Genomic DNA, 18,415 nt, shown 5'->3' on the forward strand with positions numbered 1-18,415 from the left:
CGCGACAGTGTGGCACGCATTGAATGTCTCTGCTAAATTGGATCAGTCTCCTTTCTTTAACAGGCAAAAGCTTTATAACCTCACTAATGCCTTGCATCGTCTATATTAGACATATAACAACGGGCGGGTGGCGGATGGCGGGCGGGTGCGGTTTTGATTAAATGTTAGTTCGGGTGGATGACGGATGGTTGACGACTTTTGTGATGCGGTTGCGGATGAAATAATTGCCTATCAGCGCATCTCTATTGTATAATAAGGCCATGCAGAATAAGGCATTAATAAGTACTTAATAATATGTTCCCCATACTAAAGTGTTACTGTGTTGTAAATGCATTTTTAAATTGTCATACGTAACCCTAGTTTAAGCAATGTCAAATAAGCTTAGACCAGTGGTTCTTAACCTTGTTGGAGGTACCGAACCCCACAAGTTTCATATGTGCGGTCACCGAACCCTTCTTTAGTGATTTTTAATTTTTTATTTTTTTTTTTCAAATTCAAGACAAAGTTATGTTGTTTTTTTTTACTGGTGCACAAAATGAACCGTGCATGAACATCACCTTGCATGAACTCACAACAAATTACACACCTGCAAATCAGTGTGACTTCTGCTTTTACCGTATCCACAATACGCCAATAGGAGAAGTTTTTATTCACACGATGAGTCGGGTGTGTCTTGACCTCCGCCGAACCCCTGAGGCCGACTCACCGAACCCCTAGGGCAGTGGTTCTCAACCTTTTTTCAGTGATATACCCCCTGTGAAAATTGTTTTAATTAAAGTACCTCCTAATCAGAGCAAAGCATTTTTGGTTGAAAAAAAAGAGATAAAAAAGTAAAATACAGCACTATGTCATCAGTTTCTGATTTATTAAATTGTATAACAGTGCAAAATATTGCTCATTTGTTGTGGTCTTTCCTGAACTATTTGGAAAAAAAGATATAAAAATAACTAAAAACTTGTTGAAAAATAAACAAGTGATTCAATTATAAATAAAGATTTCTACACATAGAATTAATCATTAACTTAAAGTGCCCTCTTTGGGGATTGTAATAGAGATCCATCTGAATTCATGAACTTAATTCTAAACATTTCTTCACAAAAAAAGAAATCTTTAACATCAATATTTATGGAACATGTCCACAAAAAATCTAGCTGTCAACACTGAATATTGCATTGTTGCATTTCTTTTCACAGTTCTTTTTGACCATACTTGCCAACCTTGAGACCTTCGATTTCGGGAGGTGGGGTGTGTGGTCGGGGCGGGGTTGGGGGCGTGGTTAAGAGGGGAGGAGTATATTTACAGCTAGAATTCACCAAGTCAAGTATTCCATATATATATATATATATATATATATATATATATATATATATATATATATATATATATATATATATATATAAAATACTTATAAATAATACAAATAAATATATATATATATATATATATATATATATATATATATATATATATATATATATATATATATATATATATATAAATAAGAGAAATACTTGAATTTCAGTGTTCATTTATTTACACATATACACACACAACACTCATCTACTCATTGTTGAGTTAAGGGTTGAATTGTCCATCCTTGTTCTATTCTCTGTCACTATTTTTCTAACCATGCTGAACACCCTCTCTGATAATGCATTCTGCTTCGTCTCCTTGTTGTGTGCGCAGTTGTGCACTGCACTCTCTAAAAGCCCTAGATGTTAATGTCACATATGCATGTACAGTAGATGGCAGTATTGTCCTGTTTAACATTGCTGTTTACGGCAGACGAACTGCTTTACGGTAGACAAAAACGTGACTGCTGTTGTTGTGTGTTGTTGCCACGCTGGGAGGACGTTAATGAAACTGCCTAACAATAAACCCACATAAGAAACCAAGAACTCGCCCTGTATCATTCTACAGTTATAACGTGATTGGGCAGGCACGCTGTTTATATTGTGGGAAAGCGGACATGAAAACAGGCTGTCGACACGTCACTCAGGTCCGCCTGAATTTCGGGAGATTTTCGGGAGAAAATTTGTCCCGGGAGGTTTTCGGGAGAGGCGCTGAATTTCGGGAGGGTTGGCAAGTATGTTTTTGACAGACATTTAAAAAAAATCTCACGTACCCCTTGGCATACCTTCAAGCGTACCCCCATTTGAGAACCACTGCCCTAGGGTTCCTACGAACTGGCTTAGACAAAAACATGCATTCAATCAACATTCCTGAAAACAACAGTAAACCAATTGTTTAAATGTAGATTGAAATAAAAAAATAATAGGTGTGTTTTCAGCGTACAATGAGTACCAAAAGTACAGTGTCAAAAATACTATTGAAATGACACTATTTGTATCCATCTCGTTTCTGTTAGGAGGTTAAAAATGCTGATTGAAAATGCAAATATGTCCAAACATTACAAGCGAGACCCTTAAAACCCCTTCAACCGTGATGAACGAGCAATTTGATGTCGGAAAAACAGTTTTGGTTTGTGTGTTAACGTGTCCTGTAAAAAGGTTGCAGGGCATCGGGCGTGAAGAATGGATGGAATGACTGACTTACAAGTCCTGTCACTTTCATCCGAGGCATCGGGGCAGTCGGGTTCGCCATCACAAAGCCAGGCCTCGGGAATGCAGGTTTCCTGATCGTGACAGTGAAACTCCCCTACATCACATAAGATGGCTTCTGGATGGAACAAGGAGAGGGGTGGAGAGAGAAACAGGTAGAATGTAGCATGAGATGATACAAGTGAAAGTGGGTCACATTTTAAGCACGGGATGAAGATGATGGCGAGTGGAGAGGAATGCGGCGTCACCTGGTCCTGCTCTGCAACCTTTTGTTGCAGGGGAGGGAAGGTGACACCGCCAATCACCACGGTGAATTAACAAGCACAACCAAAGGTATTTTAATAGGAATATGTGCCTTGATTGCGTGAATGCGATGTCATCCATCAATGGAGTCGGAGTGCGCCGTGAAGTGGAGCAGACGGCCATGCATTTTTATTGGCCCAGATTAAACCGCTTTTTAAAAGGTGACGGACTCAGACGCGGTGCAGGAAATGTGATTGTGACAGCTCCTCTAACCAAGACGCAACGTCCTTCGCTTGAGTAAAGTATTACAAAGCAGTTTCGACAAAATTTCCTTTATCCCTCTGCCTTCCTTGCTCTCGTACTTTGATTTGACGGAAGGGATGGGGGAGTGCAGAAAAAAGCTCAGTCGACTTAAGAGTCATAGTGGCCTTTCATTATGGCAAGTATCCATCAAAGTGTTGACATGTTTGCCGCCGGTAGCTGTCAGAACTTGAGCTTGATGTTCCCCAAGAATGAGACAAGGTTTTACAAAAAAAAAAAAAAAAAAATGATGTCATGTCAAATACTTTTCCTCAAGAGGAAAACAAAACATAATAATTTATTTATGCACTTAACCGAATAGAGCTCGAACATCATCTCTCCATTCTGAGCCTTTTTATTTTTTTTCCCCGACAAAAGTGTTTTGATGCCATCAGGGAATGGAGTGGATCATGTGGGAGATTTGGTGTGCAGCACTTAAATGGTGGGACTGATACGTGCCACAACGTGCTGCCGCTCATTTCCCCGGCACCCTGCAGCAAATTCACTACCCGGGGGACCGATCGGAAAAGGTCAAACACTTCATTCATCGCACTCTCCTTTTTTCCCACTGATGTAACACATCTGCAATTTTACTATTTAAATCAGGGCTACTTGTAAATATTCAAGGACTCGTTTCACCTTTTACAAGAGGGCATTTTTAATTTTGTCTACCAGCATCTTAATTTTCCTGATGGAACTCTCCTGAATGAATCAATAAAGTACTATCTATCCATCTATCTATCTATCTATTTTACTAATTCATGAGAAATACAAATAAATTAATGCCATGCTTACAACCGGCCCATCGTATAAAAACGTCCATGCAGTTGCAGGGTTTCCACCGGATTGCTTATATACCTTTGGCGGTGGGGCCGTGGTCATCATGATGTCATGGTATAATTTGCATGTTTTTCTTTAAAAAGGCTAAAAGAAAATGTGTTTGTGTATAAAAAAAAAAATCAGTATTATTATTAACTAGTATCAACATAAGCATGTTATATATATATATATATATATATATATATATATATATATATATATATATATATATATATACATTTATACATATATATATATATATATACATATACATATATATGTGTATATATACATATACATATATATTTGTATATATATATATCTATATCTATATACATATATGTATATATATATATATATATATATATATGCACATATACATAAATACATACATATATATATATATATATATATATATATATATATACATATATGTATAAATATATATATATATATATATATACATACACATATATATACACATATACATACATATATATATATATATATATATATATATATATACATATACATATATATACACATATATATGTATGTATATATATATATACATATATATACATATATATATATATATATATATATATATATATATATATATATATATATACACACATATATACATATATATATATATATATAAATATATATATACATACACATATATACATACATATATATATATATATATATATATATACACATATATACATATATATATATATATATACACATATATACATATATATATATATATATATATATACATATATATATATATATATATATATATATATATATATATATATATATCATGATCTCTGCGGCGTACCACGCCATCGTCGGCTGGGGTGGGGGGGAGCATGGCCAGAGACAGGAGCAGACCCAACAAAGCAACCAAGAGAGCCGACTCCACCCTCGGCCGCCCACCAACTCTCGGCCAGTGTCCAATCCGCATGGGTGAGCGATTAAATAAATATTAAATTAAATATAAGTCATATTAAAAACCGAAATGGGGCCACAAACAACATTGTTTAGAGCCACAAAAAGTCTAGGCCCTGGTCAAAATTTAAAACAATGTATTGCAGTAGAAATTGGTTTATGGCTGGTTATTATACAGTAGAATAGCATGGACACAAACATGTGTCATGTGTATGAAACACAATCCATGTGTTTACATTATCACACTGACTGGCTTGCTGTTCAATGTGTGCTCTTTTAAGTAAGCATATTCCGCACGGATGCAAACATATCAGTAGCAATAAATAGCGCAGTGATTGAATACACTTTGGGCCACACGATATTGCGACGTCTCGAACAACCATCGCACGTGTCATTTTGTCGTCAGACACATGTCGACACGTTTTTGACGATGGCACTTTTATGCAATGAACATCTGCAGAGCATCGAACGCAACGAAAGCGCCGCAATATGTCAATTCCATTATTGTTTAAAACCTCTATGAAGGCATCAGTGAACATATGCCAGGTTTGAGACTGGCAGAGGCAGTTTGCTGAAGTCTTCCAAGGAGTGTCGGCTGCACCTTTTAAAGCTGAATTGATTACCATTGTAAGCAGGCATCGTGGCACGGGGGTCATTCCCTATCTAGTGACGGAAACCTTGAAAGAGACCTCAGAGCAGCCCTTTTACCTATTGATGCTCTGCCTTCTTTTATGCCACTTCACCTTGAGAGCTGGCGGGCCAAATATGTGTCAGCCAAATGGCCTCCTATTTCATTTCATCTTTCCCATGCAGCCTCCCTTGGACAGCAGCCGGTGTTAGAAAATACATAAGTGAGAGAAAGTATGCTCTGTCGGTTCTCCTCCCGATTCCGTTGTATTTGAAGTAGGGGGGAAAAAAAAAACATAAAGGCACATTATTTATATTCAAATAGCTGAAGAAGGCAGAAAAAAAAAAACCGTGACAAAGGGAAGAGCTAAAACAAACAAAAGCACTTCCAGTGAGGGATAAAGGAAAATATCCATTTCCATAAAAGTTGGAACAAAGTGGCAGTGAGCCCAACACATTATCATGAGCTTCACTCCTGTCACCCGACAGCCACCACTGGCACAGCACCCGGGCTCATTAAAGCCATCGGTCTTTTGAAGTGTGCCGAATTCTCCCAGTAACAAAGACATATTTCCGGGTGGGAAAACAGAAATTGTTTCCTTCGCTTCCAGAGCTTGACTAGCTCGCATGCCTTGCAGCAGTGCATATCGAGTGGTTTTGTTTTACTCCATGAAAGACGTTTCCTGAACTGCCAACCAATTGTTAGAGTTACGGCAACACTACACTATATTGCCAAAAGTATTTGCCCACCTGTCCAAATGACGAGAATCAGGTGTCCTAATCACTTGGCCCGGCCACAGGTGTATAAAGCCAAGCACTTAGGCATGGAGACTGTTTCTACAAACATTTGTGAAAGAGGAGCTCAGTGATTTCCAGCATGGAACTGTCATAGGATGTCACCTGTGCAACAAATCCAGTCGTGAAATGTCTTTGCTCCTAAATATTCCGAAGTCAACTTTATTATAAGAAAATGGAAGAGTTTGGGAACAACAGCAACTCAGCCACCAGGTGGTAGGCCACGTAAACTAACAGAGAGGGGTCAGCGTATACTGAAGCGCATAGTTCAAAGACTTTCTGCACAGTCAGTTGCTACAGAGCTCCAAACTTCATGTGACCTTCCAATTAGCCCACGTACAGTACGCAGAGAGCTTCAAGGAATGGGTTTCCATGGCCGAGCAGCAGCATCTAAGCCACACATCACCAAGTCCAATGCAAAGCGTCGGATGCAGTGGTGTAAAGCACGTCGCCACTGGACTCTAGAGCGTTCTCTGGAGACACTTTTCCTTCCGACAATCTGATGGACGAGTCCGGGTTTGGAGGTTGCCAGGAGAACGGTACATTTCGGACTGCATTGTGCCGAGTGTCAAATTTGGTGGAGTAGGAATTATGGTGTGGGGTTGGTTTTCAGGAGTTGGGCTTGGCCCCTTAGTTCCAATTAAAAGGAACTTTGAATGCTCCAGGATACCAAAACATTTTGGACATTTCCATGCTCCCAACCTTGTGGGAACCGTTTGGAACAGGGCCTGACTGGCCTGCACAGAGTCCTGACCTGAACCCGATTGAACACATTTGGGATAAATTAGAATGGAGACTTAGAACCAGGCCTTCTCGACCAACATATGTGTGTGACCTCACCAATGCGCTTTTCGAAGAATGGTCGAAAATTCCTATAAAAACACTCTGCAACCTTGTGGACAGCCTTCCCAGAAGAGTTGAAGCTGTAATAGCTGCAAAAGCTGGACCGACATCATATTGAACCCTATGGGTTAGGAATGGGATGACAATTCAAGTTCACATGTGAGTCAAGGCAGGTGGCCAAATAATTTTGGCAATATAGTGTATATCATCTACAGCAAGGCTCTTCAACTGGCAGACCAGGGGCCAAATCCGGCCTGCGAATTGAGTTTAAGAAAATTTGGAAGAGACTAACATCTTTGCAGCGGATTCCTCAAAAATGATTAAGTTGTCATAGTAGAAAGGGGATTCATAAGGCCCCATTAATCCCGGTTTAACCAACACATGAAACGTGACGAATTAGGGCGGTGCAATATCCACTTCAGCCAGATGGCAGTCGAGCGTTGAATAACTTAAAATGTGTTTTGTGGCAATTCCAACTTTCACCACAGCGTCATGTAGAGTGTCACTTTCCATCATTTTCAGCAGACTGCCTTGCAAAATGTCTAACTCCCCCTGTCAGTCATGGTGTTATGTGAATCTCTTCCCTAATGTAGAGGATATTTGACTAGCTTTTCGGCAGTCGGTCCTTAAAAACAGCAGAGTGCTTCTGTTGCACGGACACAGCTATTTTATTGTATTTTTTTTTTTTTTTTCAAATTTAGTAACGCTGACAAAAGACAGACAAACATCAAATGTCCACTGCAGAGGACGCTGGTTTTCAGAAATATAGGAACTTGCAAAGGAAGTAGTCTGGCTCCCTGGTCCTTAGCTTTTTTAAAACTGTGGCCCCCAAACAAATAGTTGACTATCCCTGATCAAAAGAGCTGTGTGAGGTAAAGATGATAGTCATTACTAATTAGGGAAAAGGGCTGTGTCAAACGTATATATTTGTATATATATATATATTTACAGTTACAGCTACGTATATGGGAATGAATGCCATATTTATTTGGGACCTTAATTGATTTATTTAAATCATTATTTGTGCATGGTGTACAAAGTAGGCCTATATATTTCTCTGACAATTATTAGGAAAAAAAGATTGACTTTGTTCAGAATTTTGGACGAATGGTCATGAACAGAGAGCACCTTTAAATTTAAATCCAATACTTCGGCAATTTCTAGTACCCGCAAATAGGTACTTACCGGTACCAAATTCGAATACTTTTGAGAATGTGCATGTGGTAATAAATGCATTAATTTAACATAGCTTGATTTATTTTACTGAGTCTCATTTGCAAGCATGCATTCATTTCAGTTTGTTTGAAGCATGTTGCCTTAGTTAGGAAGTAGTCTTTGCAATTTAGCTGAATGTGCCAATCTTGCTTATTGTTTAGGCATGGGGTGTCAGACTCATTTTAGATCGGGGGCCACATGGAGAAAAATTTACTCCCAAGTGGGCCAGACTGGTAAAATCACGGCACGATAACTTAAAAATAAAGACAACTTCAGAATTTTTTATTTGTTTAAAAATAGAAAAAGCACATCCTGAAAATGTTCAAATGATAATGTTTTTTTTTTACATTTACATGTCACGGTTAATAGTATTCTATCTTTATTTGTTGTTATCTATACTTTCTGAATAAATTATGTGATAATGTTCATTAGTCAAATCATTGGTGTTAATGTTCAATCTATCAAGATAAAAAAATATATACCAAAATCAAATTATAATCCAACCATCCATTTTCTACCGCTTATCCCTTTTGGGGTCGCGGGGGGCGCTGGAGCCTATCTCAGCTACAATCGAGCGGAAGGCGGGGTATACCCTGGACAAGTCGCCACATGTTACTTATGTAGTTTGCTCATTTCCCTCGACTGATTTACTAACTGACGCGGACGGGCGCACGTCAGTGCACATTCCTGTGTGCGCCAGGCGCGTGTCAGTCCGGTGGCAGCAAGTGGCTGCAATCGATCGCCAGCAATCAGCGCACCTGTGGCTGATCAGAGGACCTGCCTTCATAAGCCTGCACAACCTGCTATCTCGCGCCAGAACGTAGTCATCTGTTCCAGTACAGTAAGCCGACTGAACAAGCCCTATGCATTCTCTCTCTGTGTTTCTCCCCCGTCGTGTTGAATTGTCTCGTGTCCTTCCTTGTCATCCTCCCTGCAGCCTGCCTTCGTTCCCACGTTACGAGCTGTGTGTCTCGTCTTCCCGCGTTCCCTCCGCTTCCCTGGCTGCCTCTTGGATCTCGAACTCCCGCCTGGACACGGACCTTCGACGCCTCGCTATAGCCCCCGACTTCCTGCCTGCTCACAGATCTACGAGGCTGCTCTGCCCCTATCAGACTTCCACCTCTCCTCGCTCAACACTCACGGTAACACTCAGCAGTTAATTTCCACACATAGTCACACACCATACACTCTTGGATTTAGTCACACTCCAGTCCCTTGGTTATTAATATTATTATTTGTTATTTATATATATAGTGTATGTGTATGTCTGTGCCGTCTCCTTCCCTCTGTATACATAACACTAAACATCATGTAGTTTATTTTGTACATTGTGTACACTGTATGTAACATCATCTACATTGATACAAATAATTGCTATTGCGACATCCAGTGGACACATTTAGAGCAGCTGTTTCTTTCATTCAAAAAATTCAGGTTCAATTTTATACTGAGCAAACTCATCCCGCGGGCTGGATAAAAAATTTAGCGGGCCTGATCCGGCCCTTGGGCCGTACGTTCGACACCCCTGGTTCAGGCCTAAAACATGCTTGCCTGTAAGTATTGAGTATCAGAGTTGAATGTTTGATTGCCAAATTTGAAAGTGTCGTTATTGTAAAATCACCAACACTAATCAGTAGCATGTATATGGCATATCCAAAGTATGTTAGCATTGTGCTACCTTGAAAAGTAGGGCCTTACTTTTGAGCGCTTGCTTTGTTGGCATGGAAATGTGCGACAATACCTAGAGGCAGTCTGGCTGAGTCTACTCTGAGTGCTTGTTTCCCCGCCAATTGCTTGAGCTTGTGCCCAATCAGATCCCAACTAGGTATCAAAATAGGGTCTTGTCTAATTTTACAGGAATCGGCACTCATTGGCACTGACTAATGTCGGTTGGTACCTATAAAAATACCACAATTGTTACCCATCCCTAGGCTTGGTACCCGTCCATGGGCGTGTCTTAATGAAATTAAACAATGGATGTCCGCTAACTTCTTGCAACTCAACGCCAAGAAAACGGAAATGCTGATTATCGGTCCTGCTAAACACTGACATTTATTTAATAATACCACCTTAACATTTGACAACCAAACAATTACACAAGGCGAATCAGTAAAGAATCTGGGTATTATCTTCGACCCAACTCTCTCGTTTGAGTCACACATCAAGAGTGTTACTAAAACGGCCTTTTTTCATCTCCGTAATATCGCTAAAATTTGTTCTATTTTATCCACTAGCGACGCTGAGATCATTATTCATGCGTTTGTTACGTCTCGTCTCGACTACTGTAACATATTACTTTCGGGTCTCTCTATGTCTAGCATTAAAAGATTACAATTGGTACAAAATGCGGCTGTTAGACTTTTGACAAGAACAAGAAAGTTTGATCATATTACGCCTATACTGGCTCACCTGCACTGGCTTCCTGTGCACTTAAGATGTGACTTTAAGGTTTTACTACTTACGTATAAAATACTACACGGTCTAGCTCCATCCTATCTTGCTGATTGTATTGTACCATATGCCCCGGCAAGAAATCTGCGTTCAAAGAACTCCGGCTTATTAGTGATTCCCAGAGTCCGAAAAAAGTCTGCGGGCTACAGAGCGTTTTCTATTCGGGCTCCAGCACTATGGAATGCCCTCCCGGTAACAATTAGAGATGCTACCTCAGTAGAAACATTTAAGTCCCATCTTAAAACTCATTTGTATACTCTAGCCTTTAAATAGACCCTCCTTTTAGACCAGTTGATCTGCCGTTTCTTTTCTTTTCTCCTCTGCTCCCCTCTTCCTTGTGGAGGGGGGGCACAGGTCCGGTGGCCATGGATGAAGTGCTGGCTGTCCAGAGTCGGCACCCGGGGTGGACCGCTCGCCTGTGCATCGGCTGGGAACATCTCTGCGCTGCTGACCCGTCTCCGCTCGGGATGGCATTCGGTCTCCCCTAGGGGGGGGGGGGGGGGGTTACCCACATATGCGGTCCTCTCCAAGGTTTCTCATAGTCATTCACATCGACGTCCCACTGGGGTGAGTTTTTCCTTGCCCTTATGTGGGCTTTGTACCGAGGATGTCGTTGTGGCTTGTGCAGCCCTTTGAGACACTTGTGATTTAGGGCTATATAAATAAACATTGATTGATTGATTGATAGTCTTGAATTTATAATTACTTCTCACATTTGACAACATTAAAAACATGATTGACAGGGTTCAAGATTAAAGAAAGAGAGTTGTAGATTTGCACAAGTTGGGAAAGTGTTTTGCAGCCCGTTCCAAACAACGGTACATTCTATCATCATCATCAATACAGTACGATTTGGAACTGTTACCATTTTGCCTGGGAAAAGGCCCACGATGTCCCTCTCACATGAAAGGCCATTTGTTAGGAAGTTCAGAAACAACCCAGGCCACCGAGGCTTAAAGCCTGCTGTGAAGTGAAAACTGCTGGAACACCGTGACAGGTTCATGGTCTATAGTAAAGCGTGTTTTACATCGTCATGGACTGAGAGGGCGACGGCCCAAAAAAAGAACCCCTGCTCTGAAATCGACACTCTCACTCAAACTTCAGCTGAGCTGAAAGTTGCAGATGCCCCCCGTGGACCAGGCCAAACACCTCCAGGGCAAGCCTTTTATGGGAAGAGATGGAGCAATTTCAAGTAGGGCTGGACAATTCATCAAATTTTGATTTCCATTATGGCTTCTCACGGTCATGAAACATAATAAATAAAATGAAAAAAAAAAAACGATTAATGGGCCGTGTAAAGGGCATGCAAATTCCAGAGCTTGTGACGGTGAAACAAATAAGGAGCAAGTGAGTGAAAAAAAAGACCACATCTACGAGAAATTTGGGATGTCAGCATGGTTGCTACTTTTCATTTGACACGCTAGTATGCCCAATCAATAATCAATAAACTCAACAAAAAAGTAATGCTTATGATTTCTTGATTAAATTGTATTTTACATCTTCTCAGCTGTTTAAAATTGGTGCATTAGATAGCAAATTATGTAGTGTCGGGCAGCTGAGGGAACTCGTGTGCATTTATTGTGGGAATGTCAGAGAATAAAAGAGTTATGGTTGAAAACAATAAAAGAAGCAATCACATTCCTAAATATAAACATCCCAATGACATTGCAAACTTGTATTATTGGTGATCTGCATTCATTTATTAACGTGTCATCAAAGAGTAAACATGCATTTCTTTCAATATGCATCATAACAAAAATGGTAATATTAAAACAATGGATAGATGTTGGTAGTCCAACTCATACTGACTGGTACACACAATATATGGAAATTATATCAGTCGAAAAAACTGCATTTAGTTTAGATAGTAATGAGTCATATATTGGAATATGGGATCCATTATTTAGATTTGTTTTAACTATTAAATTAAACAAAAATGTGACTTATTTTATCTTTGTGTAAAATATTGGACACAGTGTGTTGTCAAGCTTATGAGATGCAATGCAAGTGTAAGCCACTGTGACACTAAACTATATGTTTTTATTTTTTATAAATGGCTGTAATGATAATGTGAATGAGGGATTTCTAATCACTGCTATGTTGGAATTGTTACTAATATTGATACTGTTGTTGAAATTATTCATTATTGTTTGACTGCTTTTGGATTGTTTGGTGTCATGTTTGTGTGTCCTCCCTATTGCTCTGTTGATTGTGTGGAGAATGCATATATGTTTAACAGTTATTTCTTTATTTTATTCTTAGCCATGTTTAGATCATATAGTACTTTTCCATTGTATATTCTGTATACCAGTTTCTCTTTGTCTACATACTGTAGGTCTGTTTAGTGTTTTTGACATTGGAATGTGAAGAAAATGCACCCCCCTCCTTGCCTTATCAGTGTTGGGAAAGGGAGAGGCATTCCTTTTTTTTTTTTTTTTTTTTTTTGGGGGGGGGGGGCTGCTATCCTTTTCTAAGAGTAGTTTTTTTTTCCGTTTGAATGTTAGAACAACTTGAGAAGCCGGTATGAATGTATTGGTCTAGGCTGTTCTCCTGAAGCTTCAGTAAAACTTGATAATATTCCTATTCTGTCTTGATGGTCCTTCTTACTCAGCATATATGTCATCGAAAGAACTTGGGATTGACCAGTGACTTAAATTCCCTGGGAGGAAGAGCTGGTTGACGCAACAAATGCTATTCTGAATGTTGCGGGTTTGGTTTTGGTATTGGAATTGCATTGTTATGGTATTGTTGTGTATTGTTTTGTTGGATTGATTAATAAAACAATTTAATAAATAAATAAAATAAATTAAAAATAAAATCACTAAACTCAACAAAACAAGTAAGGCATATGATTTCCGCGTTCACGTCACTGCGGACGGGATCGCATAATTGATCAATATAACAGCATTTGCTGTCAAATGCAGAATATCAGGTAAATTGACATAAACGTGAGTGAAATGCTGTCATTGTGAGGAAAGGGAAAATTTGTTTGGGAAAATAATGTGTCAGTCATCCCCGACACACTCAACTGTCCCATACCGAACTGAACAATGTCGAGACGGCTACTTGAAACAGCGACAAAGCTAAAGCGAGCAAGAACAATCCATGGACCCACAACACATCTCATCTGCTTGTGTTGTTGTGAACGACATCATCGATGGGAGATCAATGTACAAACAGGACTAGAGAAGCGCTCTGTTATTATTATTTTTTTTTTCACAGGCTCAAATTGTCTCCTTACTCCTCGTCAAGCTGAGAACAACAGCACAGCATTCTTCGCCCTTCACAATAATAGCTCTGTGTGCCACATACGGTCTGACTGCGCAAACAAAATAAAGGTTGCAAAAAAAGTAACTTACACAAGCAGAATGTACTAAAGGGACTTATTGATACATTTACACAAGTAATATGCTTTGACCTAAAATACTTGTCAACATTGTCCAAATATGTATTGCCCCCAATAAATGTGAGGATTTTTGCATTTAATTAACACACATTTTATAAAAATGAAAAAAGAACAAACAGACCATTCATCGGCTGTGCCCTTATAATCGGGTGTGCCCTATTGTCCGGAAAATACGGTACATTTTTGTGTGTTTGTGGAGTTTTGGCAGTAATTTCACTCCAGAGATTACTGCCAAATTATTCAACTTCACCTAAAATAGACAGCTGAAACATGGGAATCACTGCAAAAATCGTGACTGCAGTTTGAATGAGACGCTGGGTACACCATGCACTGGTTAACGGTCAATCAATGGGAAACCCTAACCCTAACATTACCCTTGTGTAATGTTCATATTGTTGTTACTTACAAAGCCAGATGTTTATTGGGATAAGGTAAACATCTGTTCAGTATTTTAACATAAAAGTGTTTGATTGTGGGGCATTAAAAGCCACAAAATGCAACGGGTCCATCAGACCCACAAACGCTGGCTGAGTAGCAACAATATGAACGTTGCACGGAAAATTTCTCTGCCAGTTTCTGCATCCTACAGGGATTCTTCTTTTGTGTTTCTGCACCTGCGGTTCCCACACAAGGTTGCAACATTGTTTGTCAACCCTGTCTGCTCTCATTTTCTCGCACATTTGACCCTCTGATGTTCTGTGTATCTACACTCTGTCCTCCTCCTGTCTAGACCTGTTGTGTGTGCGTGTGTGTGTAAATGTATATGTGTGGGTGGGTGGGTGTGTGTGGTACACAGAACATCAATTTCCACACTTCTATTAGCCCCGGGTCCAGTGGATCCGGACATCTTATATGTAATATAAATGTGTAGGGGGGGTATATGGTGTGTGGTCATTAAATATGTATTCTGATATATGTTCTTCACAGAAAATGAGCCAAAGTCAGTGAGTCTCAGTTTGAAAAATTAATTAATTGTATCATTTTTCTTTTAATAAAAAATGAAAACGGGTCCCACAGACCCGAACACCACACAAGGGTTAACCCTTGCTTTACGATGGACCATGAACCTGTCACAGTGTACCGTCTCACACTGTCAGCGTAGACTTGATGTCCCGCTCAGCTGCACGTCATATGCATAATGGATGAGCAGGAGCCAACCTAAGCAGGGTTATTAAGTATAACAGTATAATGCAGTACTCGCACAGTCGTCAAATTTTATATCGATCCCAAAAACATTTTAGTATGTGGAACAGGTTTTAAGTAACAAATACTTAATTTAGAGTTATTTGGTTAGGGTCAGGGTTAAAGGGTTAGAGCAGGGGTTGGCAACCCAAAATGTTGAAAGAGCCATATAGGACCAAAAATACAAAAACAAATCTGTCTGGAGCCGCAAACAAATTAAAAGCCATATTACATACAGATAGTGTGTCATGAGATATACATTGAATTGAGATGACTTAAAGGAAACTAAATGACCTCAAATATACCTACAGATGAGGCATAATGATGCAATATGTACATATAGCTAGCCTAAATAGCATGTTAGCATCGATTAGCTTGCAGTCATGCAGTGACCAAATATGTCTGATTAGCACTCCACACAAGTCAATAACATCAACAAAACTCACCTTTGTGCATTCATGCACAACGTTAAAAGTTTGGTGGACAAAATGAGACAGAAAAAGAAGTGGCATAAAACACGTCCTAGAAAGTCGGAGAAAGTTATACATGTAAACAAACTACGGTGAGTTCAAGGACCAACAAAATTAGTAGGACAAAACGGCGCTCGCCAAATACTCGAATCAGTGAAGCATGTTTAATATAAACAGTGTGCTTTATAACAATTAGGGAGGTTTGTGTCATGTTTGTCCTCCAATAGCAGGGGTCGGCAACCCAAAATGTTGAAAGAGCCATATAGGACCAAAAATACAAAAACAAATCTGTCTGGAGCCGCAAACAAATTAAAAGCCATATTACATACAGATAGTGTGTCATGAGATATACATTGAATTAAGAGGACTTAAAGGAAACTAAATGACCTCAAATATAGCTACAAATGAGGCATAATGATGCAATATGTACATATAGCTAGCCTAAATAGCATGTTAGCATCGATTAGCTTGCAGTCATGCAGTGACCAAATATGTCTGATTAGCACTCTACACATGTCAATAACATCGACAAAACTCACCTTTGTGCAATCATGCACAAAGTTAAAAGTTTGGTGGACAAAATGAGACAAAAAAAGGATAAAACACGTCCTAGGAAGTCGGAGAAAGTTATATATGTAAACAAACTAAGGTGAGTTCAAGGACCGCCAAAATTAGTAGGACAAAACGGCGCTCGCCAAATACTCGAATCAGTGAAGCATGTTTAATATAAACAGTGTGCTTTATAACAATTAGGGAGGTTTGTGTCATGATTGTCCTCCTATAGAAACCATTTTAAAACAAAAAATATATTTTTCCCCCTCATCTTTTTCCATTCTTCATACATTTTTGAAAAAGCTCCAGAGAGCCACTAGGGCGGCGCTAAAGAGCCGCATGCGGCTCTAGAGCCGCGGGTTGCCGACCCCTGGGTTAGAGGGTTAGGGCCATGCAGAATAAGGCATTAATAAGTACTTAATAACGACTAATTAAGAGCCAATATGTTACTAATTTGCATGTTGATAGGCAACTAATTAATGGTGAATATGTTCCCCATACTAAAGTGTTACCAAAAAGAAAAACGGTAGTGTGGTGTGATTGCACCAAAATGATGTTTTACGTGTGCATAATGAGGCTTTATTGCGAGCATATCTCTGCAAGTGAGATACTCCATGTGGTATTTAGGCTTAAATGTCATTCGAGTCAAGCCTGATGAGAATATGATGACTGGAGAGACGGCCGTGACTCTGCTTACCGATGGACAATTTTAGGATTGACACGGTCCAAATGGCTGCAGTCAGTTAGTTTAACAGAAGATATTGATCTGTCAGCACACAAAGAAGTTTACCTTTTAAAGATTTTGGCCTCGAACGTGTACAGGACAAAGTCAGCCCATTCCATCGGTGTGGACATTCACCACATAAAAAAAACAACCTTACTTTTATTTTCTCTACAAGAGTCACGACATGTAAATAAATTATTGAAAAGGAGTACCATATAAAAGTTTACAGGGGAAGACAAGCATTATTACCAGAACACATAAATGCATGAATCATAAGCACCATCACATGCTATTTTCAGCGTATTAAGTTGACACAGACGCACCAATTATGCATTTTCATCAGGGGATTTTAGTGTTCCATTGATTATAACTTGACCTTTAATTTGCATAATGATAACGTTGTTCAAAAGGCTGTGTTTAAATTGTTATCCAATTAACAAACACATTGGCAGCTTTACAACAGGACCAAAACACATCTCCAGACACGTATTGAAAGACAACATTTACATTTTTTTTTGTTCAGGTTTTTGGAACATGTTTACAGCATCATGGAGCTGGATGCATCGGTCACACACTGTTGGTGTGTCAGCAGTGTCACAGTACTCAACACACGTAAGATGAGGGCGGATTGAGCTATAAATTGTAGACAGTAAAACAGGGGCGTCAAACCCATTTTAGCACAGGTGCCACATAGAGAAAAATATATTTCCACGTGGGCCGGACTGGTAAAATCATGGTATGATAACTTAAAAATAAAGACAACTTCGGATTGGTTTCTTTGTCTTACTTCGGCTAAAAAACAGAACAAGCACATGCTGAAAATGTATATGTGGAGGGAGGCGTGGCCAGCGCTGCCTGCGGGAGTGGTCACCGCCCCTGTCCAAGGTGCTGAGGACAGCGCACCTACAGACAGGGGCGTGTCAGTGCCGGCTTCGAAACACAGCTGAACAGGTGATTAGATTTCCCAGGTGGTACGAGTTGTCTAATCACCTGTTGTCTTTAACAGTAGCGGCCGGGAACAGGAAGAGGAAGGACTGAGAGGACTTGGAGAGACTGAAAAGTCCTGTATGTCAGAATCAGAATCAGAATCAGCTTTATTGTCATTACGCAAGGTAACGAGATTGATATCTGAGAAGATTATTGATGAGCTTATTGAGGAACAATAAAACTTTGTTCAAATCTACACACCTGACTCCTGTGACGTGTGTGGCAGGGGAACCGCTAGGAAGCGACTCCTACAGTATATATTACAAATAATCCTCTT

General features: G+C 39.5%; 1 protein-coding gene across 2 annotated transcripts in view; it reads right to left on the reverse strand.

Moving 5' to 3' along the window:
• lrp1bb (low density lipoprotein receptor-related protein 1Bb) overlaps positions 1-18,415 on the reverse strand; it is a 1,021,613-nt gene that overhangs the window by 791,409 nt on the left and 211,789 nt on the right. The window contains exon 2 of one of the 2 annotated variants that reach the window (XM_061926507.1): positions 2,557-2,679. The exons of the other annotated variant lie outside the window; for it this stretch is intronic. Coding sequence (XP_061782491.1) covers positions 2,557-2,679 — 123 coding nt within the window. The remainder of the gene's footprint in view (positions 1-2,556; positions 2,680-18,415) is intronic. 2 annotated transcript variants of the gene reach the window in all.

Source organism: Nerophis lumbriciformis, linkage group LG31, assembly GCF_033978685.3.
Source record: "Nerophis lumbriciformis linkage group LG31, RoL_Nlum_v2.1, whole genome shotgun sequence".
NCBI classification, from domain to species: Eukaryota; Metazoa; Chordata; class Actinopteri; order Syngnathiformes; family Syngnathidae; genus Nerophis; species Nerophis lumbriciformis.